Source organism: Taudactylus pleione, unplaced genomic scaffold (assembly GCF_031769625.1).
Source record: "Taudactylus pleione unplaced genomic scaffold, aTauple2 ptg001271l, whole genome shotgun sequence".
Classification (NCBI taxonomy): Eukaryota; Metazoa; Chordata; class Amphibia; order Anura; family Myobatrachidae; genus Taudactylus; species Taudactylus pleione.
Genome location: NW_028285671.1, coordinates 297,390 through 319,261, shown reverse-complemented (window position 1 = coordinate 319,261; position 21,872 = coordinate 297,390). Strand labels below are relative to the sequence as shown.

Below are 21,872 nucleotides of genomic sequence, written 5' to 3'. Positions count from 1 at the left end.
TGGGACCAGCTGGAGGCATTCATTTTCTCCATTTGCAAGAACGAGCAGTGATATGATGCATCTCGAGGTGTTTGTCTCCCTCAAGTAAGCTTCTCCGAGGAAGTGCAATGGTTATAAGCAGCAGTAGATTGTGACATCATAGAAGAATGTTGTTATAGTGGCAGAATCTGCTAGCTGACTGTTTACATTCTATTGCCATGGTGACTGCATGGCAGCCACTCCTGAACATTCCGTGGACAGTATGAATATTCCGTAGAGTTCTGAACGTTCCGTGGACAGTGTGAACATTCCATAAACACTGTTAACATTCCAATTAAGGTCTTAGACTATCTGATTAACTGCTGAGACAAGAAATGAAGAAAGGAAGGCTGCCAGTTGGCTTGTGGGTGTGGCAGAGGCTTGCAGGAGGCAGTGCATTCACAAATCATGCACCCAGAGAGAAAGAGAGGGAGGGAAAGAAGTCTGCATATGTTAATTGATAACATAGAGATGAATTGAAAAAAAAATAATAACTCCAAGGCTCTAAATGACATTGAAATCCTCTGCTCTCTTTTGGTAACAATGAATCAAAGAAATGAAAGTATAGATTAAGGAGGAGGAGGAAAGGATGGGCGAAAATAGAACCAGGCCAAATGAAAAAACATTTACAGGAGAAAAAGACAGAAATATAGGGGTGCATCTGCTGTTTGGTTGGGAGTTGCAGTTCTGTCTCTTGGATACCTGGCTCCTAATTTACTGCTGCAGTTTCTAACTACCAGCCCAAGCTCTGACACAAGGAGCCGACCATACTTGAGAACAAAGCAAAAATAATCTTTTTATAAACCACTTTATATCATATACCATTATAAATCAATGTATATGTGTTTACATTTATAATACTTACCATATGCTAATCACCATATATTTAATCTTTTAAAGTCAGCTAAGTGGGCAAACAGTGCAAATATTACTTCATTTACACTTAAACTGTACAAGCTGTGAAATAATTTGAATATATGCAAAATATTTTGCAGCTAAACTTTATGCTTATAAATAAAGTAATGTGCGCACTATCTATTTGCTTAGTTAACATTTAAGCATTGAATTATGGGTGGTTAGCATATGATATGTACTGCAAATTATAATATATATATAGATTTATTTCTTTTTTATTAAAGAAAAGCTCTCACTAATTGTAATAGCATATGATTTATACTACCCATTGAGTTCCTCAACAATTATCAATGTCTCTCTATGTGAGGTAGCTGCTTGTGTCTGATAAGTAACAAATCAGAAGCACAACCCCAAGCTTTGAGCCATAAGAGAGCCTGAAAACCCTGAATCTAAGGTGCTGTTTGGCTGCTCTGTCAGGTGCAGCCCTGCTCTCTGTGATGGTGGGTCTTTGGCTTTCGTGGTTTAAAGAGAAATGGTGCTTATTTCCAAAACATGCTTTTACACTCTCCTGGGTGATTGGAGCATAGATTTAAGGCTTCAATAAAAAAAGTATATAGGACCTGTGATGCTCTTGAGATTGTGGTTATGCACTACACTACTGTCTCCAACTATGGCTTCCCTGTTATTGGGGCAAGGTAGATTTTTACACAGTACCAAGCAAAACCTATTGGCTGCAGCAGTGCATCTTCATGGTGTTAGGCCTGAAGTGACCTAGGGGAGTGCACCACTCCCTATAGCTATACCCCTGGCTCCAATCATCCAAGAAACTGTAAAAATGCACTGGGCACATGAGCCTTATTTCTCTCCATCAACTCAGAGCCAGAAAGCCCATCTTTGACATCCCTGGAGCCAAAAGGCTCCCATCCAACACCAGGATTGGGAACAAACTCCCACCTTGTTACATCACATACATAGCCATGTAACATGTGGAAGAAGTGAACAGAAAACTCAAATGCCATTAGGGGTAGTATAAATCATATACCACTAAAATTAGGGAGACCATTTAAAAAACAAAAAAAAACAAAAACAAATTTGCTCAAGGGATCAAGTATGTCCAAGGGTCCCACTAGCATCGGTGAAGGGGGACCTGAAGATTCAGTTTTTTCCCTTCAATGGGGGCCATTTGGCTTTGAGGGGATGGGGAGAAATGGGGCCTATGCCCCCAGTGCTTGTTCTACAATCACATGTGAATACAACCTGCTGCTGCACTCATCTGCTTACACTTTTGCATTTAGAAACACTTCATATCATTCATTAAACAACTGATAAGAAGAGGACTGACCTTTTGGTGTCTCCATGTCTTGTCTCCATTTATCCTGCCTCTATTTAGGCCTAATTCCGGGACTAAAGTCAAAGTCCCTGTAAAGTGGATGTATTTGCAGAGGATTGGTTAATTAAATAATGAATATATTCTATTGTTTGTGTCAAGACTATCCAACCCCTAAGACACTTTTGCAATGCCATTTAGAAATTGATTATCAGGTCTCCTGTTTTTACTTTTTCGCACCATTGCGGGGGTAACCACATGGATACAACTGTTGGAGCCATGAATTGCTATCCATTACTTCTGACAAATTGGGTATTTGTTACATTTCTATACTGAGGCAAAATTTGCTAGAGTAGTTCACATTATCTATTCAGAAAATTTCTGTCATCTTTTGAAAATATATTTTAGGTTTGCAATGCTTGAATTTTCCTCATTGTTTAACTTGGGACCAGCTGGAGGCATTCATTTTCTCCATTTGCAAGAACGAGCAGTGATATGATGCATCTCGAGGTGTTTGTCTCCCTCAAGTAAGCTTCTCCGAGGAAGTGCAATGGTTATAAGCAGCAGTAGATTGTGACATCATAGAAGAATGTTGTTATAGTGGCAGAATCTGCTAGCTGACTGTTTACATTCTATTGCCATGGTGACTGCATGGCAGCCACTCCTGAACATTCCGTGGACAGTATGAATATTCCGTAGAGTTCTGAACGTTCCGTGGACAGTGTGAACATTCCATAAACACTGTTAACATTCCAATTAAGGTCTTAGACTATCTGATTAACTGCTGAGACAAGAAATGAAGAAAGGAAGGCTGCCAGTTGGCTTGTGGGTGTGGCAGAGGCTTGCAGGAGGCAGTGCATTCACAAATCATGCACCCAGAGAGAAAGAGAGGGAGGGAAAGAAGTCTGCATATGTTAATTGATAACATAGAGATTAATTGAAAAAAAATAATACCTCCAAGGCTCTAAATGACATTGAAATCCTCTGCTCTCTTTTGGTAACAATGAATCAAAGAAATGAAAGTATAGATTAAGGAGGAGGAGGAAAGGATGGGCAAAAATAGAACCAGGCCAAATGAAAAAACATTTACAGGAGAAAAAGACAGAAATATAGGGGTGCATCTGCTGTTTGGTTGGGAGTTGCAGTTCTGTCTCTTGGATACCTGGCTCCTAATTTACTGCTGCAGTTTCTAACTACCAGCCCAAGCTCTGACACAAGGAGCCGACCATACTTGAGAACAAAGCAAAAATAATCTTTTTATAAACCACTTTATATCATATACCATTATAAATCAATGTATATGTGTTTACATTTATAATACTTACCATATGCTAATCACCATATATTTAATCTTTTAAAGTCAGCTAAGTGGGCAAACAGTGCAAATATTACTTCATTTACACTTAAACTGTACAAGCTGTGAAATAATTTGAATATATGCAAAATATTTTGCAGCTAAACTTTATGCTTATAAATAAAGTAATGTGCGCACTATCTATTTGCTTAGTTAACATTTAAGCATTGAATTATGGGTGGTTAGCATATGATATGTACTGCAAATTATAATATATATATAGATTTATTTCTTTTTTATTAAAGAAAAGCTCTCACTAATTGTAATAGCATATGATTTATACTACCCATTGAGCTCCTCAACAATTATCAATGTCTCTCTATGTGAGGTAGCTGCTTGTGTCTGATAAGTAACAAATCAGAAGCGCAACCCCAAGCTTTGAGCCATAAGAGAGCCTGAAAACCCTGAATCTAAGGTGCTGTTTGGCTGCTCTGTCAGGTGCAGCCCTGCTCTCTGTGATGGTGGGTCTTTGGCTTTCGTGGTTTAAAGAGAAATGGTGCTTATTTCCAAAACATGCTTTTACACTCTCCTGGGTGATTGGAGCATAAATTTAAGGCTTCAATAAAAAAAGTATATAGGACCTGTGATGCTCTTGAGATTGTGGTTATGCACTACACTACTGTCTCCAACTATGGCTTCCCTGTTATTGGGGCAAGGTAGATTTTTACATAGTACCAAGCAAAACCTTTTGGCTGCAGCAGTGCATCTTCATGGTGTTAGGCCTGAAGTGACCTAGGGGAGTGCACCACTCCCTATAGCTATACCCCTGGCTCCAATCATCCAAGAAACTGTAAAAATGCACTGGGCACATGAGCCTTATTTCTCTCCATCAACTCAGAGCCAGAAAGCCCATCTTTGACATCCCTGGAGCCAAAAGGCTCCCATCCAACACCAGGATTGGGAACAAACTCCCACCTTGTTACATCACATACATAGCCATGTAACATGTGGAAGAAGTGAACAGAAAACTCAAATGCCATTAGGGGTAGTATAAATCATATACCACTAAAATTAGGGAGACCATTTAAAAAAAAAAAAAAAAAAAAAAACAAATTTGCTCAAGGGATCAAGTGTGTCCAAGGGTCCCACTAGCATCGGTGAAGGGGGACCTGAAGATTCAGTTTTTTCCCTTCAATGGGGGCCATTTGGCTTTGAGGGGATGGGGAGAAATGGGGCCTATGCCCCCAGTGCTTGTTCTACAATCACATGTGAATACAACCTGCTGCTGCACTCATCTGCTTACACTTTTGCATTTAGAAACACTTCATATCATTCATTAAACAACTGATAAGAAGAGGACTGACCTTTTGGTGTCTCCATGTCTTGTCTCCATTTATCTGCCTCTATTTAGGCCTAATTCCGGGACTAAAGTCAAAGTCCCTGTAAAGTGGATGTATTTGCAGAGGATTGGTTAATTAAATAATGAATATATTCTATTGTTTGTGTCAAGACTATCCAACCCCTAAGACACTTTTGCAATGCCATTTAGAAATTGATTATCAGGTCTCCTGTTTTTACTTTTTCGCACCATTGCGGGGGTAACCACATGGATACAACTGTTGGAGCCATGAATTGCTATCCATTACTTCTGACAAATTGGGTATTTGTTACATTTCTATACTGAGGCAAAATTTGCTAGAGTAGTTCACATTATCTATTCAGAAAATTTCTGTCATCTTTTGAAAATATATTTTAGGTTTGCAATGCTTGAATTTTCCTCATTGTTTAACTTGGGACCAGCTGGAGGCATTCATTTTCTCCATTTGCAAGAACGAGCAGTGATATGATGCATCTCGAGGTGTTTGTCTCCCTCAAGTAAGCTTCTCCGAGGAAGTGCAATGGTTATAAGCAGCAGTAGATTGTGACATCATAGAAGAATGTTGTTATAGTGGCAGAATCTGCTAGCTGACTGTTTACATTCTATTGCCATGGTGACTGCATGGCAGCCACTCCTGAACATTCCGTGGACAGTATGAATATTCCGTAGAGTTCTGAACATTCCGTGGACAGTGTGAACATTCCATAAACACTGTTAACATTCCAATTAAGGTCTTAGACTATCTGATTAACTGCTGAGACAAGAAATGAAGAAAGGAAGGCTGCCAGTTGGCTTGTGGGTGTGGCAGAGGCTTGCAGGAGGCAGTGCATTCACAAATCATGCACCCAGAGAGAAAGAGAGGGAGGGAAAGAAGTCTGCATATGTTAATTGATAACATAGAAATGAATTGAAAAAAAATAACTCCAAGGCTCTAAATGACATTGAAATCCTCTGCTCTCTTTTGGTAACAATGAATCAAAGAAATGAAAGTATAGATTAAGGAGGAGGAGGAAAGGATGGGCGAAAATAGAACCAGGCCAAATGAAAAAACATTTACAGGAGAAAAAGACAGAAATATAGGGGTGCATCTGCTGTTTGGTTGGGAGTTGCAGTTCTGTCTCTTGGATACCTGGCTCCTAATTTACTGCTGCAGTTTCTAACTACCAGCCCAAGCTCTGACACAAGGAGCCGACCATACTTGAGAACAAAGCAAAAATAATCTTTTTATAAACCACTTTATATCATATACCATTATAAATCAATGTATATGTGTTTACATTTATAATACTTACCATATGCTAATCACCATATATTTAATCTTTTAAAGTCAGCTAAGTGGGCAAACAGTGCAAATATTACTTCATTTACACTTAAACTGTACAAGCTGTGAAATAATTTGAATATATGCAAAATATTTTGCAGCTAAACTTTATGCTTATAAATAAAGTAATGTGCGCACTATCTATTTGCTTAGTTAACATTTAAGCATTGAATTATGGGTGGTTAGCATATGATATGTACTGCAAATTATAATATATATATAGATTTATTTCTTTTTTATTAAAGAAAAGCTCTCACTAATTGTAATAGCATATGATTTATACTACCCATTGAGTTCCTCAACAATTATCAATGTCTCTCTATGTGAGGTAGCTGCTTCGTTGATTGCTGCTTGGTCTGGGCTGGAGGATCCAGGGTTTGGGGGGTACTTCTGTGGTACCCCCTGGATATCGAGGAGGGATCTTCTTTGCAAGTAGCGCTGGTGGATTTTCTACAAGAGTTTGCCAGGATGTCGACAGTGAAGAATACGATGCGAGTGAAGCTGATGAGAGCAACGGGAAATGGTTCCCTAAGGTATTTGGTGGAGGTGATTCTGGAGGGATTGATTGGTGTTCAGAGGAGGGAAATATTTTGTATCCAGGAAATTCCTTCTATGCATTTTTTGGATGTGACTTTTGTGGAGCATGGCGTGTATAGGGATGTGTTGGTGTGCATGGAAAGAGAAATAAAAAAAAAGAATCCAGCCATGCATGGGGTGGAAGTTATTCCAGCACTTTCAGAGGAAAGAGCCCTTACTATACACCTGTATGATCCTTTCACTGATTTGGGGATGACTTGGACTTTTTTGAAGCAGTATTGCAGTCATATACGAGGAGGGATTATGCAAAAAAATATATGTGGAATATTCAATGGAAGTTGGAGGTTTTGGGTAAGGTTCAAACCTGACAAAAATGGTGTTGGGGGGCTGAAGCATCCACCTGCAGCCTTCTCAATTGGAGACTTTAGAGGCTACCTCTATTACTACGATCAACCTGACTTTTGTAGAAAATGCAGAAGTTTTGGCCATAGGAAAGAAGACTGCAATAATGAAAAAACTTGCAGAAATTGCCAAAAATCAGGGCATGAGGCAGGAGAGTGTCCTGACCCGAGGAAGTGTGATATTTGTGGTGAAGAGGGTCATTTTGCCCGTGACTGCCCTAAAGTGTATGAGGAGACAGGGAAGGGAAAGTCTGCAGAACAGTAGGCTTTGATAAATGCAGAAAATTATGAGAAGAAGAAGGAACGGAGGGAGTGTGAGAAAAGAGAAGCAGGGGCAGGTGAGGCCATGGATGATATTACAGCTCAGGTAAATGAGGTCATTGACATGGTTAACACTGAGAGTGTCCCCGGTGAGGAAGAGGTTAATGCCGCTCCACCATCTGTGGACAAGATTAAGCCCCACCAAATACCTGAAACTCTGGAGCTGGTAAGTGAAGTGGCTCCACCCCCAGTAACGGACATGCCTTTTGAATGTGCAGCGGGGAGTCCAAGTGGATTATCCTTGCTGAGTAGCCCAGATTACAGCCCTGTAAGTCCAGTAAGTGAAGTATCTTCATTAGAGACAGTAGAGAGTGCTGAAACTGCAGAGGAGAGAGGAGGGTTGGATCAGCTGTCGGCACAGGGTTCTGTGTTTGATAGTGAATCCGATATGGAATACAAGCAAACTCCGGAAGTATTCAGGTCAGAAAGCCGGAGGAATACGGCTAAAAAGGCCCGCATAGAGAGTGAGGAGAAGGACACTAAAAGAGAGGTCCTCAATAAGCGTGAGATACTGCTAAAGATACCACCCCTAGGGATAGAAAGAATGACCCCAGCTGAGATCCTGAAAAGTACTAGTCAGCATAGGATCAATCAAAGCAGAAGGATTACAGAGCAGCAGGCTTTTTTGGAGGAAGCTGCTGTAAGGAAAATGCAGCAAGTCAGTCATTTTGGAAGGGAAGGGGATAAAGGGACTTGAAGGTGCTCCCTGTTTGGTTTTTGTCTCATATTCTTTTTTTCTTATTCTTTGGATATCCTTTTTTTTTTCTAAGTGACAGAAGGGAAGAATAAGGGTATAGCCCTAACCTCTCTCAATGTGAGGGGTGTTGGCTCTAAGGCAAAAAGGACTGCAGTACTGGACTTTTTGGGGAGTTTTGAAGGAGACATTTTTTGTGTACAGGAGTGTGGTTTTGTTAATGCTCCTAAAAAAGAGGAGTGGAAGTGGGGGGATTCTATTTGGAGTGGGTCCAAAGAGAACAAGAATGATGGGATAGGAGTCTTAGTGAAGGGCAGTAATTTCAAAATAGAGTCTTACACTGTGATAGAGGTGGGAAGATGTGTCCTAGTGACATTTAATTACCAGGGGTGGCGGTTTAATCTTTTTAATATATATGCACATGCGGATAAAAATAAAAGGAAAAATTTGTTTGAAAGATTGGAGTTTTTTTTGATTGGAAGGATACCGGTGGTGATTGTTGGTGATATGAATTGTGTGATTGACAGAGGGGTAAAGAGAGGTTTGAATGAGGTGAAGATTGATGTCACTGGGAATATGTTGAGAAGTATGCTTGTTGATTTTTCACTGACTGATGTGGCAAGAGAATGTAGTATAGGAGAGCCATTGACGACTTACAGGGCTGACAGAGGTATGATTGTGTCACGTTTGGATTATGTGTTTGTATCAAAAGAATTCACGTGTGCTAGCTATGGGCAAGAGGGGGTGGGATTCTCGGATCATGATTGTGTTAGATGTAGAATAGAGTGTAAGGGAGGAGGGAGTTATGGGAGGGGTGTTTGGAAGATGAATGTGAGATGCTTGGAAGATAGAGAGGTTAGGAGCCGGTTCCTTGAATGTTACGGGAGATGGAAGTACACTAAGGGTAAGTATGGGTGTGTGTTAGAATGGTGGGATTGGGTGAAAGGTCAGATTGCTAGGTTTTTTAGGAGGAATGGGTACAGAATGGCGAGGATGAGGAGAGAAAAGTTTGAATGGATGAATAAAAGGGTGGCGTACTTGTATAGAATGAGAGAGTGTGGTAGTGATGTGTCAGATGAAATAATTGAAGCAAGAAGAGAGATTAAAAAGGGTATGGAAGAGAAAGGAAGGCAGATAGTGTATAGTGCGAAGGTGGAATGTATGGAGAAGGATGAGAAGTGCAGTAGATTTTTCTTTAAGAAAGTTTGTGGGGGGAGAAAGGATATGGATGTGGTTATTGGAGAGAATGGTGAGGAAATGAGAGGTGAAGAGATGAGGAAGGAGGTAGAGAAATTTTATAGTTGTCTGTATGGTAGGAAAGCTTGTGATGAAAGTATGGAGAGTGAAGTGCTGAGTGTAATTACAGAGAGGGTAGATGAGAGTGATTGTGGTATGCTATGTAGTGAGGTGACTGATAAGGAAGTGAAAGATGCTATGGATAGTATGATGAGGAATAGAACGCCTGGGAAGGATGGGTTGCCAGTGGAATTTTATAGTATGATGTGGGAGATTGTTGGTGAGGATGTTGTGGAAGTGATGAAGTATATATTTGAAAATAAAAGGTTGAGTGAAACTATGAAAGAGGGTGTGGTTGTGTTGATTTATAAGAAGGGTGAAAGGAAGTATGTGAAAAACTGGAGACCGATTACATTGTTGAATGTGGATTATAAGATGTATGCAAAAATTATAGCGAATAGAATGAGAAGAGTGATTGATCAGGTGATTGGTGAAGACCAGGTGTGTGCAGTACCAGAAAGAAGAATAAGTGAGAACTTGATGTTGCTGAGAGATGTGATTGGAGATTGTATGAGTAGGAAGCAGAGAATGTACTTGATGGCATTCGATTTTGAAAAGGCTTTTGATAGGGTGTCGCATGCTTTTATGTTGAGAGTATTGGTGAGAATGGGGTTCCCGGGGGAATTTGTGAATAGGATAAGGAGTATGTATGATGGTGTAAGTAGTAGAGTGTTGGTGAATGGTTTTTTGAGTGAGAATGTAAAGATAGAGTCTGGTGTAAGGCAAGGCTGTCCATTGTCCCCTATTGTTTTTGTGTGTGTGATAGAACCGCTGTTGTGTATGGTGAGAAAGGATAAGGTGATGAGAGGATTGATGATTCCGGGAAGTAAGGGTAGGAGTGTGAAGGTGCTTGGTTATATGGATGATGTTGCGATTGTGGCTGTGAATAGTGCAGCGATTAGGAGGGCAAAATTAATAGTTAGTTTATTTTGTGGAGCATCGGCGTTTAAGGTAAATTGGGAAAAATCTAAAATTAAGGTATTTGGGAAGAGAGAGGAGGAGGATAAAGGGAGTGAATATGTGGATGGTGGTATAAAAGTGCTGGGTGTTATATTTAATGATGATGTGAAAGGAAGTGAGAGCTGGAGTGAAGTGCAGAAGAAAGTGGGGTGTAAGTTGGGATTTTGGAAGTTGAGGAAGCTGTCGATGAATGGGAAGGTGTTAATTGTTAAAGCAATTATATTGCCAATGTTGTTATATGTGTCTAATGTGTTTCCACCATCTAATGTAAGTTTGAGGAAAATTAATAGAATGTTTTTGTTTTTGTGGGGATGTAGGATGGAGCGTTTGAAGAGAGAGTCTGTGATGAAAGAGAAGACAAACGGAGGAGTGAATTTTCCGAATGTGGAGGTGTATCTGAAGCTGAATGGGATTGCACAAGTGTTGAGTCTGATTGAGAAGGAGAGTAAGGCAGCAGGTATGGTAAGATATATGGCTGGATGGATGCTTTGTGGATTGAAGTGGTATGATAGAAAGCTGAATGAGCCAATGGCATTTGAGGTGTGTAAGTGGTATAAGATGATTGAAGTGTTTGTGAGGAAATGGGACCTATTGGGTGTATGCAAGGAAGATTTTAAAAAAAGAAAGAATGTGGTGAAAATTTTGAGAGGAAGAGAAAGTATGTGTAATATTGAGGGTCTGAGATCTAAGGAGAGTGAGGAGATGTGGAAGAAAGTGAGTATGGAAGGGTTAAATAACAAACAAAGGGATGTGATATGGATGAGTATGCATGGGGTATTGCCAGTGAGAGAGGTGCAGAAGAAACGTGACTTGGTGAGATCGGATAAATGTCCTAGGAGTGAATGTAATGGATGTGAGAGTATTAGGCATCTGGTATGGAATTGTGGCTATGCACAGAAGGTGTGGAAGGGTGTAAGAGGGTTATGTAAGGAGTTGGCGGGTGTGCAAAAAATGACATGGAAGGTGGCTTTGTTTGGTATGGGTGCAAGTGGAAAAGTTAGTGAGAGGATATTGTGGCTGATAACAGTATGTGTAATGGAGTGTTTGTGGGATGCCAGGAATGTGTATGTGTATAAGAAAGAAATGATAGAGGTGAATGATTGTGTAAGGATGGTGTTAGGGAAATTGTACACATGTTATGTATGGGATAAGATGAGGAAGGATGGATGTGATGCAGAGGGTATATGGAAACACAAAAAATGGAAGCATATAGTTAAATTAAGTTAGGTGGTGTGGGTGGGGTTTTTGAGTACTTTTAGCAGGTGGTGTTTTGCTTATTTTTTTGGTTTATTTATGGTAATGGGTTATTTAATTACTGTGTGTGAGTATGCACAAAAGTATAGTGATAAAGTAATATAATTGGGAATTAATTTAAGTAATGTGCGTATTAATATATAGGAAAAAAATTACACAGTTTAAAAATGAAACCATAAATGATGATTTAAAATCTCCGGTTTTTCGATTGTCACGGTGATTGCTGTCCTAAGGGACAAGCGACGGAGTTTTTTTTAAACCTGAATGGTAAAAAAAAAAAAAAAAAAAAAGTAACAAATCAGAAGCGCAACCCCAAGCTTTGAGCCATAAGAGAGCCTGAAAACCCTGAATCTAAGGTGCTGTTTGGCTGCTCTGTCAGGTGCAGCCCTGCTCTCTGTGATGGTGGGTCTTTGGCTTTCGTGGTTTAAAGAGAAATGGTGCTTATTTCCAAAACATGCTTTTACACTCTCCTGGGTGATTGGAGCATAGATTTAAGGCTTCAATAAAAAAAGTATATAGGACCTGTGATGCTCTTGAGATTGTGGTTATGCACTACACTACTGTCTCCAACTATGGCTTCCCTGTTATTGGGGCAAGGTAGATTTTTACACAGTACCAAGCAAAACCTATTGGCTGCAGCAGTGCATCTTCATGGTGTTAGGCCTGAAGTGACCTAGGGGAGTGCACCACTCCCTATAGCTATACCCCTGGCTCCAATCATCCAATAAACTGTAAAAATGCACTGGGCACATGAGCCTTATTTCTCTCCATCAACTCAGAGCCAGAAAGCCCATCTTTGACATCTCTGGAGCCAAAAGGCTCCCATCCAACACCAGGATTGGGAACAAACTCCCACCTTGTTTTTTTTTTTTTTTTTTTTTTTTTGAAACCGTTCAGGTGTAAGATAACTTCTCCATTCCCAAAAGGGATACAGCCACTGTTTGAAGTATCTAACAACTCATCATTAGGTTCCATCCACCAAAAGAAAAATTCCAATTACTGTACATCATTTTAACTTACCAGAAAAAAAGAAAAAAACAGACATAGATCCTTTTCACAGAACTTATCAAAAACAAAAACACAACCCCTTAAACAAATAAACGTACTACAAAAAAACCATCCCTAAACCACTAGCACTCCTCCCACCCCAGCTATCCTAAACGAACAATTTCTTTCCATTTCCTATGTTTCCACAACCCCTCTGCATCCTCCCCCCCACCAGCATGCTTATCCCACATATAACATGTGTAAAGTTTCCCCAGTATCATATGAATACATTCCCTTGCATCAATATCATCTCGTCTAAACACATAAATATTCCTAACATCCCACAAAACTTCCGAAACACATACTATAATTAGCCACAGCAACCTTTCATTCACACTACCACACGCACCCAGCCCAAACATAGCCACCTTCCATGACATCACCTGAATCCCAGACAACTCTTTTATCAAACCACCCAAATCCTTCCACACACGCTGTGCATATGAACAATTCCAAAACAAATGGATCACACTCTCAAAACCTCTACACCCTTCCCGTGGACACTCTTCTGACAAAACCAAATGTCTTTTCAACAGCACTTGTCTCACAGACAACACACCATGAAGCTTCATCCATACCACCTCCCTCTGTCTATTATTCAAACCACTCACATTAATCATCTTCCATGTTCTCACACTATCTGTGGAAGTCAAACCATCAATAAGACAAACCTCCTCACGCCCCTTCAACATTTTAATAACATTCTTCCTTTCTCTGAAGTCCTTCACACTCACCCCTAATAAATCAAATTTCCTCACAAACACTTCAATCACACTATACCAATTACACACTCTAAACGCCATTGGCACTGCATTTTCCCTGACACGCCACTTCAAGCCACACATCATCCAACCAGCCATATATTTCATCATATAAGCAGCCTTACTATCAATCTCCATCAATCTCAAAACTTGAGCAATATAATTCAACCCAAAATACACTTCTAAATTTGGAAACCTCATACCTCCATTCTGCCACTCTTTCATCACATGTTCACGTTTCAGACGCTCCATCTTACATCCCCAAAAGAAAAGAAACAGCATTCTATTAATCTTCCTCACACCCCGGGAACCTGGCGGAAACACATTTGCAATATGCAATAACATAGGTAACACCACTGCTTTAATAATTAGAACCTTCCCAAACATAGTCAATTTTCTTAAATTCCAAAAGTTAAGCTTTTTAGCCACTTTCCTCCCTACTTCATCCCAACTTTCCTTACCATTCAGACACTCATCAAAAATAACCCCTAACACCTTTATCCCACCTGACACACACTCCATCTGACTATCCCTCACACTACTGTCCCCAAACCCTTTCACTTTGGACTTGTCCCAATTAACCTTAAAGGCAGATGCCCCACAAAACAACTGTATTAATAATTTTGCTCTGTCCAAAGTAACCTTACTTCCACCCACAACAACCACATCATCCATATAAGCTAGTGTTTTCACACATCTCCCATTACTTCCAGGCACCAAAAAACCTCTAACAACCTTATCCCTACGCAACATACATAACAAAGGCTCAAGCACACAAATGAACATAATAGGAGACAAAGGACAACCCTGACGTACCCCAGACTCAATACTAACATGCTCACTCAAATACCCATTCACCAACAATCTACTACAAGCACCTGCATACAAACATCTAATCTTATTCACAAACTCCCCAGGAAAACCCATCCGCACCAGAACATTAAACATAAATACATGAGACACTCTATCATATGCTTTTTCGAAATCAAGCGCCATCACATACATCTTCTGCTTTCTTACTAGACAATCACCTATCATATCACGCAACAACATTAAATTATCATGCATACGACGTCCTGGGACCGCACATACCTGCTCCTCACCAATCACCTGACTAATAACCACTCTCATACGACATGCTATCAGCTTTGCAAACAACTTATAATCGGAGTTCAATAGTGTAATAGGCCTCCAATTTGCCAAACACCGCCTATCACCTTTTTTATGAATTAAAACAACCACACCTTCTTTCATAGAATCATTCATCCGGCCATTCACAAAAATATAACGCATGACTTCAACCAAATCAACTTTCACAACATCCCACATACTCATATAAAATTCAACAGGCAAACCATCCTTACCAGGAGATTTATTCCTCCCCATGCTCTTCAATACATCTTTCACCTCATCCTCAGACATATCATTCACTAATAAATCACAATCACCCATATTGACTTTCTCACTAACAGCACTCAGCACCTCACTCTGCATATCTCCATCCCCCACCTTCCATTCATACAATTTCTTATAAAATTTCTCAACCTCAAACATAACATCTTCCGCACCCACTTCCATACCACTATCATCCAATACCACATCCATAACCTTAGACCCTCCACATATCTTTTTGAAAAAAAACCTGCTACATCTTTCATCCTTCTCCATATGTTCAACTTTCGCACTATATATAATCTGTCTACCCCTCTCCTCCAACATCTTATTCACCTCAAACCTCACTGCCTTAATATCATCTGCAACCTCTTGCCCCATTTCTCTCATCCTATACAAAAACCACAATCTCTTATTCAACCATTCATACCTATTACGCTTGCGCCGAGCCACAATATGGCCACTTCTTCTGAAAAACACACCCACTTTCATCTTCACCCATTCCCACCAATCAAGCACATTCAGAAACTCACTTTTACACATCTGCCATTTAGCATAATTTTTAAAGAAATGTTTTCTAACTTGGTCATCTTCAAGCAACCGTACATTCAGCTTCCACACACCTTTCCCATGCCTCACACCATTCTTACATTCTACCTTACATATCAGACACTCATGATCAGAGTAAGACACACTCACTTGCACAAAACTAATACACTTCAAAACTTTAGTAACAAAAACGTAATCCAAACGAGACTCAATCATTCCTCTATCAGCCTTATAAGTAAATAATGGTTTACCACCAGTACACACACTTGCAGCATCCACTAAATCAAAATCCACAATCATTCTTTTTAACATATTACCAGTCACATCCACCTTACTCGTACAAACGCTCTGCCTTCCTTGCACCTCAATTATACAATTCATGTCACCAATCAAAATAACAGGTGTTTTACCTGGTAAAAAATATACAATCTTTTCAAACAACTCTTTGCGCTCAATCAAATTAACTGGCGCATAAACATTAATGACCCTTAATTTAATCCCTCTAAAACAAATATGAACCAAAATGCAACGACCCTGCTCAATAATGACATAGGATTCAAAGGAAATCTCCCTACTCTGGGCTAATACCCCCACGCCATCATTTCTATTTAATGCAGAACCAGACCATATTGCAGCACCATGTGGCCATTCATCTTGTTTAGGAGCTTCACATATGCCACACTCCTGTAAACAAATTAAATCCCCCCCTTTAGCCCTAATATCTTCCAAAATTGCGGCTCTCCTGGCATTGGACTTAAATACCCTTACATTTTGGGAAATTATAGATATAGACATCGCGCCAGGCAAATTATAAGAAAGCAGCATATTACATCATGACTACATTGCCAACATTCATTTCCCACTACATACATCAATAAAGGATTCAACATCACCAGTGCTCAAAAAAGGCTGAGCAGGCGAATCCCCCTGCACACCACCCTCAGTCTGAATACACTGAGCAGGCTGATCAATAGCTTCCATAGGGACTGTAGCATCAACTGTGCCAGGCAAACACCCAGCAGACTGCATGCCAGTATCTGAGACAGGCTGACCAGCCATCACCACCACCTCCTGGCTGGCTACCTCCATATCACCCTCTTCTACTGGCAGGCCTTCAAAACGATTACTTGTAGTTACTGCAACCTTCACATCCAGCCGTGGGCGCTTTAAAGCGCTACCAGTCGCTACTCCACGATTCCTATTTACAGAGGTAAAACCATCCAGATCGTCTGAACTCCTAACAGTTGCAGGACTACTTCCACAACCAGACACGGTGTCAAAATCAGATTCGGATTCACTCCAATGACATTGCAAGGATGCTGTAGCATTGCTATCAGAAGGACTTGCTGAGGTGTCTGGAAACTCTGCTATGTTAGCAGTGCCACTCAAAGCAGGAGGGGAGGAACTGACTTGTGAAACAGGGGAGACAACTTGTCCAACAACTGAAGCAGGCACATTGCCTTTCTCAGCCTCCCACACAGTCTTAAACCCATATCTTTCCACCATCTCCACTTTAAACTTAAACTGCCGCTCCTGTTCCAGCAGCTCAGCCTCATTAACAGCAGGTGTTTCAGCATTACTCTCACTCCTGTTAACTATTCCACTCCCAGAATGTGATGGTACATTAAGCTGTTCATGCAGCCTTCTCGTATCCTTAGCCATTTCCTCAGGCCCTTTAGGGCAGCTCCTCATAACATGACCAGTATCCCCACATATGTCACACTTTCGTGCCTGAGGACATTCTGCAGCTTCATGCCCAGGCAAACCACAGTTTCTGCAACATTTTCCCACACTGCAATTTTCCTTAGTATGGCCATACTTAAAGCAACTCCTGCAAAAAAAAGGCTGGTCAGGATAAAACAAGTACCCTCTAGCTCCTCCAATATTAAAGTTCCCAGGAGGGTGCATAACTCCACCAATGCCACTGGGGTCCAGTCTCAAGCGTACCCAAAATTTAGTCTTGCCGTTAAATATGCCGACATAATTTTCTAGGCGAATTCCTCCACGAACTGAAGAGCAATACCTGGACAGAAAAGCTCTAATAATGTCTGGCTCCACAAAGGGGTTGTACATGTGCACCGTTAATGGCCTCTCTGCTCCCATAAATAAAGGCAACACCTCAATTCCATGTAATAAAGGGTCTTTTGCAAAGGTTTTAACCCTCTCAAATGCATTCAGGCAGTTCTCAGGATGGCAAAAAGTCACATCATAAATCCCAGTTGAAGGAAACTCTTGAATACAGTAAATCTCCTCCTTACTTACCCCAGCCAGACCAACCAAAATTCTGTCCCATAAAGTACGCAGAGTTCTTCTTTGACCAGTAACCTCCTCAGCATATTTAAAGCGAATGGTATTCTTCAATCCAGACATCCTGGCAGCCTCAAGGACTCCAAACAGCAGTAGGCAATCACAAATCAACGTCCCAGGATCCCCTAGCAAGGAGACCCTGATTCCTTCCAACCAGACCAGATGCAGCAATTACACCACACCTGGTCCTAGCCAAAATGGCCGAGGATCACATCCTGCTACATGACATACAAAAGTAGCCATGTAACATGTGGAAGTAGTGAACAGAAAACTCAAATGCCATTAGGGGTAGTATAAATCATATACCACTAAAATTAGGGAGACCATTTAAAAAACAAAAACAAATTTGCTCAAGGGATCAAGTATGTCCAAGGGTCCCACTAGCATCGGTGAAGGGGGACCTGAAGATTCAGTTTTTTCCCTTCAATGGGGGCCATTTGGCTTTGAGGGGATGGGGAGAAATGGGGCCTATGCCCCCAGTGCTTGTTCTACAATCACATGTGAATACAACCTGCTGCTGCACTCATCTGCTTACACTTTTGCATTTAGAAACACTTCATATCATTCATTAAACAACTGATAAGAAGAGGACTGACCTTTTGGTGTCTCCATGTCTTGTCTCCATTTATCTGCCTCTATTTAGGCCTAATTCCGGGACTAAAGTCAAAGTCCCTGTAAAGTGGATGTATTTGCAGAGGATTGGTTAATTAAATAATGAATATATTCTATTGTTTGTGTCAAGACTATCCAACCCCTAAGACACTTTTGCAATGCCATTTAGAAATTGATTATCAGGTCTCCTGTTTTTACTTTTTCGCACCATTGTGGGGGTAACCACATGGATACAACTGTTGGAGCCATGAATTGCTATCCATTACTTCTGACAAATTGGGTATTTGTTACATTTCTATACTGAGGCAAAATTTGCTAGAGTAGTTCACATTATCTATTCAGAAAATTTCTGTCATCTTTTGAAAATATATTTTAGGTTTGCAATGCTTGAATTTTCCTCATTGTTTAACTTGGGACCAGCTGGAGACATTCATTTTCTCCATTTGCAAGAACGAGCAGTGATATGATGCATCTCGAGGTGTTTGTCTCCCTCAAGTAAGCTTCTCCGAGGAAGTGCAATGGTTATAAGCAGCAGTAGATTGTGACATCATAGAAGAATGTTGTTATAGTGGCAGAATCTGCTAGCTGACTGTTTACATTCTATTGCCATGGTGACTGCATGGCAGCCACTCCTAAACATTCCGTGGACAGTATGAATATTCCGTAGAGTTCTGAACATTCCGTGGACAGTGTGAACATTCCATAAACACTGTTAACATTCCAATTAAGGTCTTAGACTATCTGATTAACTGCTGAGACAAGAAATGAAGAAAGGAAGGCTGCCAGTTGGCTTGTGGGTGTGGCAGAGGCTTGCAGGAGGCAGTGCATTCACAAATCATGCACCCAGAGAGAAAGAGAGGGAGGGAAAGAAGTCTGCATATGTTAATTGATAACATAGAGATGAATTGAAAAAAAATAATAACTCCAAGGCTCTAAATGACATTGAAATCCTCTGCTCTCTTTTGGTAACAATGAATCAAAGAAATGAAAGTATAGATTAAGGAGGAGGAGGAAAGGATGGGCGAAAATAGAACCAGGCCAAATGAAAAAACATTTACAGGAGAAAAAGACAGAAATATAGGGGTGCATCTGCTGTTTGGTTGGGAGTTGCAGTTCTGTCTCTTGGATACCTGGCTCCTAATTTACTGCTGCAGTTTCTAACTACCAGCCCAAGCTCTGACACAAGGAGCCGACCATACTTGAGAACAAAGCAAAAATAATCTTTTTATAAACCACTTTATATCATATACCATTATAAATCAATGTATATGTGTTTACATTTATAATACTTACCATATGCTAATCACCATATATTTAATCTTTTAAAGTCAGCTAAGTGGGCAAACAGTGCAAATATTACTTCATTTACACTTAAACTGTACAAGCTGTGAAATAATTTGAATATATGCAAAATATTTTGCAGCTAAACTTTATGCTTATAAATAAAGTAATGTGCGCACTATCTATTTGCTTAGTTAACATTTAAGCATTGAATTATGGGTGGTTAGCATATGATATGTACTGCAAATTATAATATATATATAGATTTATTTCTTTTTTATTAAAGAAAAGCTCTCACTAATTGTAATAGCATATGATTTATACTACCCATTGAGTTCCTCAACAATTATCAATGTCTCTCTATGTGAGGTAGCTGCTTCGTTGATTGCTGCTTGGTCTGGGCTGGAGGGTCCAGGGTTTGGGGGGTACTTCTGTGGTACCCCCTGGATATCGAGGAGGGATCTTCTTTGCAAGTAGCGCTGGTGGATTTTCTACAAGAGTTTGCCAGGATGTCGACAGTGAAGAATACGATGCGAGTGAAGCTGATGAGAGCAACGGGAAATGGTTCCCTAAGGTATTTGGTGGAGGTGATTCTGGAGGGATTGATTGGTGTTCAGAGGAGGGAAATATTTTGTATCCAGGAAATTCCTTCTATGCATTTTTTGGATGTGACTTTTGTGGAGCATGGCGTGTATAGGGATGTGTTGGTGTGCATGGAAAGAGAAATAAAAAAAAAGAATCCAGCCATGCATGGGGTGGAAGTTATTCCAGCACTTTCAGAGGAAAGAGCCCTTACTATACACCTGTATGATCCTTTCACTGATTTGGGGATGACTTGGACTTTTTTGAAGCAGTATTGCAGTCATATACGAGGAGGGATTATGCAAAAAAATATATGTGGAATATTCAATGGAAGTTGGAGGTTTTGGGTAAGGTTCAAACCTGACAAAAATGGTGTTGGGGGGCTGAAGCATCCACCTGCAGCCTTCTCAATTGGAGACTTTAGAGGCTACCTCTATTACTACGATCAACCTGACTTTTGTAGAAAATGCAGAAGTTTTGGCCATAGGAAAGAAGACTGCAATAATGAAAAAACTTGCAGAAATTGCCAAAAATCAGGGCATGAGGCAGGAGAGTGTCCTGACCCGAGGAAGTGTGATATTTGTGGTGAAGAGGGTCATTTTGCCCGTGACTGCCCTAAAGTGTATGAGGAGACAGGGAAGGGAAAGTCTGCAGAACAGTAGGCTTTGATAAATGCAGAAAATTATGAGAAGAAGAAGGAACGGAGGGAGTGTGAGAAAAGAGAAGCAGGGGCAGGTGAGGCCATGGATGATATTACAGCTCAGGTAAATGAGGTCATTGACATGGTTAACACTGAGAGTGTCCCCGGTGAGGAAGAGGTTAATGCCGCTCCACCATCTGTGGACAAGATTAAGCCCCACCAAATACCTGAAACTCTGGAGCTGGTAAGTGAAGTGGCTCCACCCCCAGTAACGGACATGCCTTTTGAATGTGCAGCGGGGAGTCCAAGTGGATTATCCTTGCTGAGTAGCCCAGATTACAGCCCTGTAAGTCCAGTAAGTGAAGTATCTTCATTAGAGACAGTAGAGAGTGCTGAAACTGCAGAGGAGAGAGGAGGGTTGGATCAGCTGTCGGCACAGGGTTCTGTGTTTGATAGTGAATCCGATATGGAATGCAAGCAAACTCCGGAAGTATTCAGGTCAGAAAGCCGGAGGAATACGGCTAAAAAGGCCCGCATAGAGAGTGAGGAGAAGGACACTAAAAGAGAGGTCCTCAATAAGCGTGAGATACTGCTAAAGATACCACCCCTAGGGATAGAAAGAATGACCCCAGCTGAGATCCTGAAAAGTACTAGTCAGCATAGGATCAATCAAAGCAGAAGGATTACAGAGCAGCAGGCTTTTTTGGAGGAAGCTGCTGTAAGGAAAATGCAGCAAGTCAGTCATTTTGGAAGGGAAGGGGATAAAGGGACTTGAAGGTGCTCCCTGTTTGGTTTTTGTCTCATATTCTTTTTTTCTTATTCTTTGGATATCCTTTTTTTTTTCTAAGTGACAGAAGGGAAGAATAAGGGTATAGCCCTAACCTCTCTCAATGTGAGGGGTGTTGGCTCTAAGGCAAAAAGGACTGCAGTACTGGACTTTTTGGGGAGTTTTGAAGGAGACATTTTTTGTGTACAGGAGTGTGGTTTTGTTAATGCTCCTAAAAAAGAGGAGTGGAAGTGGGGGGATTCTATTTGGAGTGGGTCC

The 21,872-nt window shown here is 40.6% G+C and overlaps 3 protein-coding genes across 3 annotated transcripts in view; all 3 read left to right on the top strand.

Annotated features, from left to right (window-relative positions):
* LOC148443435 (uncharacterized) overlaps positions 1–6,537 on the top strand; it is a 55,451-nt gene extending 48,914 nt beyond the window's left edge. Inside the window, exon 2 of the mRNA XM_088462834.1 lies at positions 6,526–6,537. Coding sequence (XP_088318960.1) covers positions 6,526–6,537 — 12 coding nt within the window. The remainder of the gene's footprint in view (positions 1–6,525) is intronic.
* A 124-nt stretch (positions 6,538–6,661) lies between these two features.
* Positions 6,662–7,396, top strand: LOC148443434 (zinc finger CCHC domain-containing protein 3-like). The gene has a single exon (XM_088462833.1). The coding sequence runs from the start codon at positions 6,662–6,664 to the stop codon at positions 7,394–7,396; it is 735 nt and encodes a 244-aa protein (XP_088318959.1).
* A 12,718-nt stretch (positions 7,397–20,114) lies between these two features.
* LOC148443433 (zinc finger CCHC domain-containing protein 3-like) lies at positions 20,115–20,849 on the top strand. The gene has a single exon (XM_088462832.1). It carries the CDS (start codon positions 20,115–20,117, stop codon positions 20,847–20,849), a length of 735 nt encoding a protein of 244 aa, XP_088318958.1.
* The last annotated feature ends 1,023 nt before the right edge of the window (positions 20,850–21,872 follow it).

What these genes read in the sequence shown, in the direction of transcription:
- LOC148443434 (XM_088462833.1), top strand. Translation starts at nt 6,662, where the DNA reads ATGTCGACAGTGAAGAATACGATGCGAGTGAAGCTGATGAGAGCAACG.
- LOC148443433 (XM_088462832.1), top strand. Translation starts at nt 20,115, where the DNA reads ATGTCGACAGTGAAGAATACGATGCGAGTGAAGCTGATGAGAGCAACG.